Below are 12,507 nucleotides of genomic sequence, written 5' to 3'. Positions count from 1 at the left end.
AGAGCTGGGCAGGGAAGGGGGGTCTAGGGGAAGATCGTCCGCAGGAGCAAAGGCGTGGAGGTGTCATGGAGGTGTGTGTGGACACCACTCTCCTTTGCACCTTCCCAAAGGGACCACAAGCTTCTGAAATGCAGGAGCTGTTTCAATCTATCCTGTGCAACCTCTCTTCACTCTGTTCCAGTGGCGGGGTGGGGCTGCCAGCAGGTTTTTCTGAAATAATTTCAATTATCTTATAGATCTCTGATAACTTAAAAAAAAAAAAAGACAGTTTTCTTTTAAACTGTGTTCTCAAAAATGCCAGGCAGAGCAGAGAATAAACCACAGAGCAGAAGGTAGTATTAGATGTTCCTTAGTAAACTCTAATTTCTAATATAAAAAACACACACGGTCCCTTATTTGCAAAGCAAAGCTCTCTTCCCATCTCAGCCTCCTAACATCCTCTTGAGGAAGCCTCGTGTCACGTTTACATTGCAAAAATGGCAAAGAGGGAACGAGGCAGGCCAGAGCCAGCCGGGTTCTCAGGTCATCTGATGGGAAACTCTGCCTTACCCTGCCGCCTCCTTTCCAAGCCTGGCTCCGTGCCTGTCCCAAGCACCCCGAGTATGCCGTGTGCAGCCTGTCACTACTCTTCCGGCCGCAGCACAGGCCTCGAGGGAAGCCTCAGCCCCTGCCAGATGGGCCTCTTCCACTGGACAGAGTCTGGGGCTGCGGCCCCTTAATGACCCCAGGGGTAACTGGGTCATCCGGGCTCTTTCCAATGCACCCACAGCACTTGCCGGATTCTCAAGTCACTACAGTTTCCACCTTCTCCACTGGATTTTGGTAGTCACTGTCACATTGCTGGTAGCAAACAAGTCCCAGTGGGCTAATGAATATCACTGCTGGGGGAGCCTTGATATGCTCTGCTGAAAAAAATCCCCAAACAAGACAGAATTTGTCACCTGGTTAACAGACTGAGTAACAGCCACTAGAGAAATAGCTCATCTGCGCAAAAACAACCAACCTAAGTTCACACCTATCTTTTTTTTTTTTAAACATTAAAATACTAATTCATTCCACCATCTGACACAATTTTTAAAAACTCAGAATTAAGCCTCACACAAAATCGGGCACTAGGCTGAAGTGTGCGCCCGTCCTCCCTGTAACTGCCTGTGACATTAAACGAGACAACCGCTGGGCATGTGCCACCCACATCACGCGACCTGAAGGCGGCTCACGGGCTCTCTCGAGTGTAGTTGGGGCATCTTCTGAAGATCAAAGAGTGAAGCAGCTGCTGACCTGCCCAGCCCTGAGCCAGGGCACCCTGGCAGGGGGTGAACAGGCCTTTGCAAACAAAGGGGATTCTGTGCACCTGGGTCAGCCCGCAGGCGCTGGAGGGAGAGTCAGGTGTCCGGAGGGGACGATCTGGTTTCTGTGATGCCCAACTCTGGTGGGGAGGGGAAGTGGTGACTCCGTGTGGCACCTTGTCTCCCGAAAAGCCTAAAATAACCTGCATGTAGACAGGCACCTACGTGAGGTCCCAGACACCCTTTCCTGTCCTGCCTTTCTATTGCTGTTGCTCTCTCTCGGTTTGCTCCTGGCCCTGATGGAGAATGTCACTCTTCAATGCAGGATCCTAGAAGGCGGTGGTAGAAAAACCTGCTATCAATACCTTTAGCCATGAAGAAGAGCCTCGTGCCTTCCTGCACTTCCTAATCTCAATCCCTTGGGCTCAGGCAGGGGAGGTTATGGGACATATGCTGGCAGCTCACCCCCAAGTCGGCCTTGGGGTGTGTTCCTCTCTGATGTCACCCCCCAACTCCAGGGCTGGGCTCTCCCCTTGACCCTGTGAGCAGGCCCTCTCCTTGTGTTGTCCCGACCGCCCCCAGCCAGGAATCCCCTTTGCTTCTTTCTGTATTTTCCGATCTGGCGATTCTGGCCTATCCTCTGAGAAGCCTTCCCTGTCTCACAAAGTGGGCGAGAGCCTCATTCTAGTGCAGTCAAAGCCCCCTGAATTTCTGTCATCAACCTTTACTGCGACCACACGTTTGACTGTTGGTCTGTCTGCTCGGCTCTAGGCACCATGGCACAGAGACCACCTCGGTCTTGCTCCCACCTCTCCCCTGGGCCCTGCCCAGTGCCTCGTCCCCATGGCGCTCACCAAGTACCTGTGAATTCAAGGAAGAACGAATGTGCCGGCTCCGAGACATCGGGGCTCTGCCACAGGTGCAGTTCCCTTTATCCAGCCTCACGGCCAACAGGCTGGGCTGGCTGGGGGAGGAAGGTCCCTCACGGTCCTGAGCCACGTTCCCCACGACCTCGCCCTTTCTCTGGTGACTCTCCAGCCGCAAGGGCTCAAGGACTGCAGTGCCACTGCCCAGTGCACCACGCCTGCCACCTCCTGCCATCCTCCCTGAGCTGCCTCCGCCCTCAGCTTCGGCCCCATCATGTCTCCCTGAGGACGCAGGCCCCAGACACCACATCTCGGGCACCGCCTGCGTCCGCCAGCCCACTGCTGTGGTCCCCAGCACGGCTTCCTCTTGGGGAGACAAACTGGACGAGGCACATAAGTTTTACTTCCATGGCTTCGTATCAAAGACACAAGGGAAGAGAAAGGCAGCAGAAAGAGCACGGGTTCTATCCTAAAGCACTGGAGTCGGGGCAGCGGCACCTTTCCCAGCAGTGCATGACGGCAAATGACTTACTCAGAACCTCAATTTTCTCACCTGTAACCTGAGCACAATGACACATCCACCACAAGGGGATGGCGATGTTTAGAGGAGAGAACACCAGAAAGCGCTCAGCACAGAGCTGAGAATCTAGGACATTTCCAACAAAGGCTTGTTCCCCTCCATGTGCCAGGGCCCTGTCTCCCCTTCCGATCATGACCGAGAAGACGTCAAGTGAGCCGTCAAGTGAGCCCGAGGAGGACCGCTCACTGCTGAGGCCTCGGCCCGTCTCACGGTATCTGTTGCTCCCTCTTTTCTTAGTACCAGAACCTCTCATTTTAAAACTGTGCGTGGCTGCCCGTGTCCTGGCCTCCCTTGCAGATGGGGGTTTCTAGGATCCGGCCACCAGGGCGTAGGTGGAAGGCCGCCTGTGCCGTCTGGGAGGGGTGTGCTCATCCTCCTCCCCGCCACCTCCTATAGGCTGGAGTAAGACACGGTGGAGGGAGCCGGACCCAAGCTCAGCTACTCCCGACTTCAAGGTGGGAGCAAAGGGTAGAGGCTGTAGAACAAGAAAGAAGGTGCCTGAGTCCTTGACCTCTGGAAAACGATGCTCGTGTTGGGTCTCAGAAAACTATACCCGAAATGAAGGCCTCAGAAGCAAAAGTTTCTCTCTGATCTTTTCTGCACACCTGCCTCTCAGTCCCATTCTCCCCGGAGAATAGCCGTAGAAACCAGAATCCCTCTTCCCCAAGGCAGGTCATAGAAACCCTTTTCCCCAAAGCCAGCCATAAAACCTAAAAATAGTACTCTAACTTCCTCTCCACCTTTCTGTATAAAAACTGGCCATAAATAAATTATCTGACCTACCTTGTTTGACTGTAGGTCATAAGAACCCCTTTCCAGAGGGGGTCCTGCACCACACCCAGAAGGAAGGAATGCAAGCCCAGGGAGGCCAAGAAGAATCTAGACAGGCCTTGCTGGGTTTCCCCACTCAGTCTATCAGCCTTAGATCACACCCTTTTTGTCCAATCACATTTCTACATGGCTGTCCATACTTTGTTTATCAAAAGCATAAAAACAGACAATTTCTCCTGTATCTTCGGATTTTCATTCTGATGGCTCCTGCGTATGTGTTAATAAGATTTGTATGCCTTTTCTCCAATGCATCTGTCTTTTGTGAGTTGATTTTCTAGCAAACCTTCAGAGAGAGCGTGAAGGGGAAGCTTTCCCTGGCCCTGACACTGGTTGGGGTCTCCTCCTCGTGGACTTCATCTGTGTGAGAGAGGAATTACCTCATGTCTTGTTTAAGCCACTGTTGTTTTGAGTTTTCTTTTACTCCCAGACAAACCTCATCCTGAGTAATTACAGCCCTGTCCCTGTGGGACCACGTTCCTCCCTGGATAACCATCCCACGTTCACCGCAGGCCTCCCGGGAGCATCCGGAGACCCCAGCAGAGGAGACTCCCCCTGCGGCATCTCTGAAGCTGGCAAAAGGGGGTCCCAGTGCTGTGACTCCCGCCGGGGCCCGCTGGCCACCTGAGCTCCGAGGCATCAGGGACTCTAGAGGAGCGGGAAGGGAACGAAATTCGTTAAAAATCTACTACGTCGCGGGTGTTCTTACATACGGCTGGAGCGAATAAGGGACAAAATAGGCTCGATAAAGCGTGAAGAAACTGCATCGGCCTTGCTGATTTGATATCTGCTGTGGCTCTTATCTGCCTGGTGACAGTCTCAGAAAGCAGCCCACTCTTTTGTACTCGCACCCAAGTGGGAATTTGGGCCTTAATCAAATCGAATAGAGGCGTTAGAAAATATTGGGAACAGTGCCACTCCGAGTGTGGTCCACGGGGTAGCCGCCTGTCCTCACGTCGCTGGTTCCTGCTCCGCGGTGACACGGGAGCTCAGGCCTGAATGCTACAGCGACTGTCTCGCTGAGTGTGTTGTTTCCTTTAGCTGATGTTTTTCCCACTGCGAGACATTCTCAGGGAAGGAGGCAACGGAGTGATGTGCATTCTGAAACAAGTTCCTTATCTGGTGTCAGAAAACACTCTGAATAGCAGCACTGCTTTAGAATATGGTAGCCTTGCTATGGAGCTTTAAAAATACATATTAATATATACTTGGTCCCATCCCAAACCAAGCCAATCAGAATCTCTGAGGATGGGGCCCAGGTATCTGCATTTTAATAAAGTACCGAAGCTGATTCAGGAATACCCTTGGTGAGAACCACTATTAGGGTATGACAGGAGGATGCAGGAAACAGTATTATCTTTTCAGGACCAAAGCAATGTGTCCTTCTCTGTGTACTTGCTTTAAACATAAACTCTGCTAGGCACAACAAATTTTTAATAGCATCTTTCCTGGGTTCTTCTTTATCACCTACTGATTTGATAAGGGTTGGCAAATTACCTTGGATAAAATTTATATCTGGAGACATTTGATAATATTCTTTCCATTGGCCTTGGTTCATGTTGTAGTTTGTCCTAAAACTTTTAGTCCTCACTGAATTTATTCTCTCATGAGACACAAGCCCAGCTTCCTTAAAGCCAATACAAAAGAGGAAAAAGACCCCCCCCCCCGACTTTCTCCTAGGACAGAACTCCCAGATCCCAACCATCACTGTTGTTATCAGCCACCTCTGGGGGCGTGGGAGGTTTGGTGCCTACAGCAACGGGCTGATCAGTGGTCCCAAGACAGTGACGTCTTCTGTGCATGACTCCAAGGGGCTGGAACCCACACCCACTGTCCCTTACCTGCTGTCCCCAGGCTCAGCAGCACAGCCACCCAGAGGACCCAGAAGAAAATGAGGATGGCGAATGTCCACAGTGGCTGGAACAGCAGGAAAGGAGAGCTGCTGATGGCTTTATTTGTGACTTGGAAAAGCTCGACTGCCAATTTTATTCTCTTTCTGAGAACAAAAATCAAGACAAGCAGGACTGCCTGGTGAGAAAGGGGTTAGAGCAAATTATTTCAAGATAATGCAGAACTGGGTAGAGCCTAAAACAAACTCTGTTATTTTACTGACATCTCAGCAAACAGCTCTTTTAAGATCGCCACTCGCTACTTTCCTTATAATTGAACAGATAAATTCCCAAGCACTAATGGAGCACCTAGTGTGTGCTGGCCCCTATGCTAAATCTTACAGACATACCAGTGACCAAGACACAATCCCTCCCTAAGGGACTTTGTAGTCTGGTGAAGAAGCAAGAGAAAATGAGAATAAGGTCCTCTTGGGTCAGGGAACTGTCTTGTGTTCCACCTCCTCATCCACAGAGCCCAAGGTACTCAGAGAACTCAGGATACTGCAGACGGCAGGGGAACGTGAGGATGAGGGAAAAGGACAGTGATTATGTGCCTTCTTCTCTACTGGCTTTTCCCTTCCTGAATATAAATATCTACAAATCTCACATATTAATGAAACAAACCATTTTGCACCCCCCATCTCCATCCTGCCGCTACCATCTCTGTCTCTCTCTTTTCACAGCCACGCTTCTTGGATTGCTTCTACCCACCATCTTCACTTCATGTCCCACCTCGTTCTTCAGCCCCCTCAAACCTCCAGACCCCAACACTCTCTTGAAGCTGCTCTTCCTAAGGCCGCTTCCTGTGACCTCCTGAGTGTTTAATCCCATGGGAACACTCCAGGTCTTCCTTGACCTTAGCATGGCATTCCAACCCCATTCACTGCTCTTTTCTCGAAACTTCCAAAATCTTCTCTCCTTTGGCTTTTGTGATCTTTCTTCCTGCTCTCCTACTTCTTTGGCTGCTGCATCTTGGGATCTTTTGTGGGTGTGTTCTACTTCCCCTGTGGCTTTAGCAGCCTTCCTAGATGCTGACAACTTTCAAATCAAAATTCCCAGCCTCCCCTTCTCCAGGTGCTGGACGTGTAAGCACCTCAGTTATTGACAAGGCCGTGGATGTGCTAGAGCCTCTCAAACTCTGCTTGTCCTGGATCAAAGTCATTGTCCTCTGCTAAAGCCTCTTCTTCTCCCTGCATTCCTTACCTCCAGTGGCCCTGATTTTTCTGGACTCTCCAAGAATAAGTTAGGTTCCTGTCTCATGTGCCCCTATTTTCTCCCACACTTACCCTATCATAATGCTTAATAGATTCCATAAACATCTACTTGTCTGCATTTCCCATGAGATTAAGCTCATAGAGAACAGGGCCATCCCTTATCGTCAAGGACTGGCAAAGTACACAGTGCAGTCCCAGTCACCTCTGATTCGGTTTCCTAAATACTTCTCAGGCCTCCTCACTGCTGAAGCCACAGCTCAAGTCCCATCCTCTCTCTTCCAGACCCTAGGAACCTCCTCCTTAGCTTTCTGTGTTTTCCACTCCACTCTCACCTCAATCCCTCCTCCACCCCACCGCTAAAGGGACTGTCATGAAGGGCAAAGCTATTACACGTCCATACTCAATATCCGTCCATGGCTCTCTAGTGCTCTGGATAAAGATCAAACTCATTATCATCGCAGACCAGGACTTTCCTGACACAAGCCCTCCCTGCACCTGCATCTCAGGCTTCAGCAAGGGAACTTCCTGCAGGTCGCTCTCTGGCCCCTGTGACCCCAACACCTGCTGTCCCCTTGGCCTGAGATGCCCTTTGTCTTCCAGCTGGGCTGGACCATTCCCACCCACAATGATCTCTCAGTCAAGTGGAGGAAAGATGGCCAGAGGACAGTGGGAGAAACTGCGCAGAAGCAGCCGCAGGACCTGGGAGCAGGGCCCCTGGCCGTGCCTGGAAGCTGGTGTCAGGAGAGCCCCAGGGAGACCGTTCCCTTGTGAAGGCTGCGGAGGAGCTCCCCTCTGGGCTCTCACTGCCTAACACTATCCACGAGGAGGAGGGATTTGCTTTTTATTTAAAATTGTAATGAAACAAAGTGATAAAATCATTAGGTAAGTAAACTTGGCTTCTAGCTGCTAAGTGGAATGTCAGCATATGTGTGCATTTAAATGGGTCTGTGTTTTCACAGCTTGCACTAGACGTGCATATAACGCCCTTCTGGACACGCAGGAGAAGCGGTGCAGGGGTGCGGGCTGCTGGGGGCTGGGCAGAGCCAATGCACCACGCAGGGCCGAGACTGGACTTCACTCTGCTGGGCTCTAAGCTTCTAAGCTTTGGGGAGCTTGTTTCTGCCTGTCCTCCTGGGCTGATGCCCTGAGGTGAACATTTAACGCCATTCACCCCATATTCCTCATGGTTGCTAGCACTTATACAGAAACTGCCTAAGTATAAATAACGTTCCCAGGTGGCCCCCATACTCCCAGAACAATGGTCTCAAGTGTATTTGTACGGCAGCTTCTGGGAACTCGGGAGGCAGGAACGCATCCCCACCCAGGCGCTCCAGGTAGGGGACGAGGATCTCTGGGATTCAGGCCACCAGGTGGGGCTTTCTGGGTCACTGCTGGACTACAACATGGGAGGGGGAATTAAGACGGGGGCTCTGAGGTGAGTGAGTAGGGGTGAGGGGTGAGGGAGGTGACCCTCCTCCTTGTCCTCTCCTGCTAGTGTTGGTTTTCCCCTTTCTTTCCTTTCTCCAGGAAGCAGGAGTGGGAAAGGCGGGGTGTGGAAGGGAAGAGGAGCAGTGGATCACTTCCCTTCCCCTTGGACCAGTGCTGGGCTGGCAGTGGTGCCGGACCAGGGGGACAGAGCGTGGCCCTCCCCACGAGGGCCTGGTGCAGGAGTGTGCTGGGGCAGCAGGGGCACGGAGCTGGGGCTTCCCTGGGCAGAGGCGTCCTCTCACCTCACAGCCAGCCCTGCTTCCCCTGACTCAGTGCTCTAGGTGAGCAAGGGAGGGCCACTGGGCCACCCGCCCACCCGCCTGCCAGGTCGCCTCCCCGGGGAGTGCTGAACCTCGAGGTGGACAAGCCCCTAGGGAGGAGGGAGGCCCATACCCTGTGGGCAACCTTGCCTTAGCTTTCCTAACAGACAGGTGAGGAGACTGAGGCATGCCGGGCCAAGGCCGCTCCCCTGGTCACAGAGGAGGTAGTGGGGCCTGGGTCTGAGCACTGTGACCGCAAGGGCTGGGCTCTTCCCTGTGCACTGCTCCATGACACTGCCTGCTGTGTAATTCACCCTATCTCGGGGCGTGCGCTTTGCGTGCCTGTGTTTCATGTCTTGCCGGCTCCACGGCTGAGTGCAGAGCCCTGGGCACGGCAGGGGCTGTGCATAAACGGTGATGATGGCAGGGAATCTGGGGCTCCTCTGAGGACGAGGGGAGCAGGCTCACCGGCACCTGGCGCTCTGTCGGATTCAGGCCAGATGGACGGGATGTGAGCAGGGCTTCCATTCTGCCCTCTGTGGCAGACCCCGTGCAGAACTCACCGACCCAGGTGAAAACTGCCTCTCTCTGCTCTCACCCCGACCTGGCATCTGGGTGGCGGGAAAGGCTCAGTGTGTGAAGCCAGCGGGAGGTCTCCCCAGCTCCCACCCCGCGTCCTTCCCTGTGCCCAGCAGCACCACCCTGGCCTGGCGAGCAGGAGCCGGTTCTCCTCCCGCCTCCCTCACAGACCTGCTTCGCTGGGGCCGGGCCCTGCCCTGCTCGAGACAGGGCAAAACAGGCGCTTTACTCTATGGCACCTGGCACATTTTAAGTGAAGAACACAAACCCGAAACTGTGCTGTAGGAAGAAGAAATGTGAAAACTGCACCAAATACAGGGACTGAGGATTTCCCGAGAGAGGACTGAGTTGGTGAGAGAAGCTCCATTTGCTGAAAGATTTGACGGGCACGTGGATGCCCTGAGCTGCTGCTTCTCCATAAAGTGGTCAGCAACACAACACGCCAGCAACGGTGACCGCGGGCTGCCTGAAATCAATTCTGGACTCTTCTTGGGGTCCTGTGATTGGAGCACGCGTCACGCCACCTGGGGAGTGACCTGAATGGCTTCTGTTTTTCAGCCACCCTCCCCCAGCAACCAGTGTTGGCTGCCTCAATATTCTGAGTTAGCCTGTTTTCAACTAGCGAGTTCACTGAGGAGGCAGCAGGTTCTCTGGAAACCAAAATAACCCAGTGGCCGGCGGGTTTGGAAACAAAGGGCTCAGTGTGCTCCAGGGCAGTGGGAGCTGCGTGCCCGCAGCGAGCCAGGCACCCTCGGGCTGGGAGGGGCACCGCTCCTCACAGGCAGGGGTGGGGACCGTCATAAGCCTGCCCCTGTCCATCCACAGTGTCACCTCATAGCCCCCTGGGACTGAAAACAGCAAAACAGCAGGGATACCAGATCAATCTCTGGGAGGTGGCAGAAACAACCTGGAAAAGAACTAAGACTTTTTTTTTCTTATTTTTTGAAGGCTTTGATTTATGCCTATATAGATATCTCAAATCCAAAGAAGGCACATTCAGAAGTGAAAGACAAACAAATTCTAGTTGTTTCTGGCCAGGATTCAATGATCTGGAGTTCAGGGTTCTGGCTGGCCACTTGACCTACTGCTGGAAGGGCGTTTCTTACCGTGACGACCGTGGACACGATAGCGAACCCCAGCACACACTTCATGTTTTCCCTTTCTGTGTCCAGTTCTGTGCTGAGGTCGTGGGTATAGTCATAATACAGCCACCACAAGACACCGCAGACAACTAGAAAACAAGACAGCAGTGGAGCTCAGCACACGTGCCGTGAGATAGCCACCCTAGCAGGCAGAACCACACAGAGTCCAGACACTGCCAGCGACTGGGTGGCCCTGTTCAGGCTGCAGGTCCCAAATCCCCAGGGGCTCTACAGCCAACTGTGACCCCAGAACACAGGTGCCCAGCTGGGTCGGGTCTGAGTGTGAGCAGGAAGGAAACTGCACAGAGAGGAGAGTCAGGTGACCAACGTCAGAGCTGTCCAGCAAGCTCTGCTGGTGACCCTCCGTGGGGGCCTGGCTGTTGGCTTGTCACCCATGAAACCAGGCGGATGTGCGTGGCCTGCGGCAATTACGTAAACCAGAGAGGCTCACCCTGAGGATGCCCTGATTCTGCAAATACTCTGCATGTAGGTACAAAATACCACCTTATGCCATATCTGTAGTAACTATAGGAAGGTTACAGTTGTCTTTATGAATTGCAGATGGGGAAAGCGTCTCTCACAAGTTATTGCACCTGTCCTTCAACACAGGGCTACAGGGTTCTGTGTTGATAAGGGCACAGCTAATTATTCATGGAAATGAAACATTATGGTCATATCAGTTATTAAGAATTAAAATATAGTCATGCACCACATAACAATGTTTCGGTCAATAACAGACTGCACATACAATGGTGGCCCCATAAGATTATAATACAGTATTTTTACCATCCCTTTTCTATGTTTAGATGTGTTTAGGCACAGAAATAGTGACCGCTATGTTACAGCTGCCTACAGGATTTGGTACAGTAACATGCTGTACAGGATTGTAGCCAGGCTGCCAGGTGTATAGTAGGCTATGCCATCTAGGTTTGGTTTTGTAAGTACACTCTGTGATGCTTGCACAAGGATGAAATCACCTAAGGGTGCATTTCTCAGAAATCATCCCCATTGTCAAACGCCACATAACTATGCCCCCTACCAAATGGTAAACAGCTGCAGCCTTGAGCCTCTCCCATGACCTTGCCCCTCCCACCCCCTTTCCCAACAACCTTGGTGGGACCCACAATCTGGCAGCCCAAAGGGGGAAAATGGTCACAGTACAGAGTCTCCAGGACTCTGTTTCCTCTCAGGCCAGCCCCTCTTCACGCTGACAGGAGAGCCTTTGCATGACAACTGTGGCCACCCACATGCCAACGGGGGAGGTGTGAGTTCAGAAGAAACTCTTTGAAATACTCCCAACAGGTGCTGGAATTCCCTTTTAATGCCATGGATACCAGGATCACTCAACTAGTGGGCTCATCTCAGGGGCGGTGTGGTAGAAGAAACTACAGACTGGGCATTAACTTTGCTGCTACCCGTGGGACATAAGCAACCACCGTTGTCCTCCTGTGTCCGAGATTTCCCATACGTAAAAGGACGGGCTGGATACTCTCTAAGCCCCCCAGAAGGCTAAAAAATGTTGACTGCTAGGTTCTATACTTAATGCAAAGGCTTTTCATTTCATCAAAAAGAAATCAATCAAGTAACAATACTTACACAACAATCCCAAAATAACCAATGAAATGAAAATGTGAACCAGAAGGGTGGTGACGAACCGGAAGGTAAACATCATGGCCAAAGACAAGGCTGAAAAATCAAGCAAAACATATAAACCCAACAGTGACAAAGGGCAAAGGTGACAATGGAAGGATTGCAATGACCAAACCCTCCAGAAAAGGGAAGGCTGAGGATTTGATTCAATCTCTAAATATCGTGGGACACCTACCAAACACCAAGTGAAAATAACAAGATACACCCAGGACACTCTCTGAAGCATGTACAGGTTCAGTCAGCTACAGGAAGCCAGTCTCTGAAAGTGCTAGCAGTCTTCTTGAATTAAACAAAAAATTAAAAAGGAGATATTATTCCCAAATAACCAGATCTTTTTTTTTCCTTACAAGTCCAAATGAATCACTTAAAAATTTTATCATACTTAAGTTTTTTGACTTCATAGTAGGCTTAAAGTTCCAACTTAAAATGTTCTTATAAAATATGAAAGATTAATGCCTATAAAATGAAAAATTTAAGATTCTAATTACAAAGTAAGATGTATATATAAAACATTACATTTCATTTTTCACTATTTGGGCATTTAGACTTATGACTTTTCTAAATATTTCAGTGAATCTATAAATACCATTTTTTTTTTCTAAACAGAAAACCAGGATTGCATACAGATACTTCAGTGTACTAGTTAATAACATGGTTTGGGGATCAGAGATCTGGGTTTGAGTCTCAGCTCTGCCACCAATTCTCTTAGATGTGGAATGTTGGCC

General features: G+C 51.1%; 1 protein-coding gene across 3 annotated transcripts in view; it reads right to left on the bottom strand.

The window, feature by feature from the left end:
* SLC44A3 (solute carrier family 44 member 3) overlaps positions 1-12,507 on the bottom strand; it is a 77,661-nt gene that overhangs the window by 45,900 nt on the left and 19,254 nt on the right. For all 3 annotated transcript variants that reach the window (XM_012790982.3, XM_012790981.2, XM_012790978.3), the window contains exons 7-9: positions 11,729-11,818; positions 10,097-10,221; positions 5,402-5,588 (exon numbers count right to left, since the gene is read on the bottom strand). In XM_012790982.3, the coding sequence (XP_012646436.2) occupies positions 5,402-5,588; positions 10,097-10,221; positions 11,729-11,818 (402 nt within the window). The remainder of the gene's footprint in view (positions 1-5,401; positions 5,589-10,096; positions 10,222-11,728; positions 11,819-12,507) is intronic.

This window comes from Microcebus murinus, chromosome 2, assembly GCF_040939455.1.
Source record: "Microcebus murinus isolate Inina chromosome 2, M.murinus_Inina_mat1.0, whole genome shotgun sequence".
Taxonomy (NCBI): domain Eukaryota; kingdom Metazoa; phylum Chordata; class Mammalia; order Primates; family Cheirogaleidae; genus Microcebus; species Microcebus murinus.
This window is presented reverse-complemented; position numbering and strand designations above follow the sequence as displayed.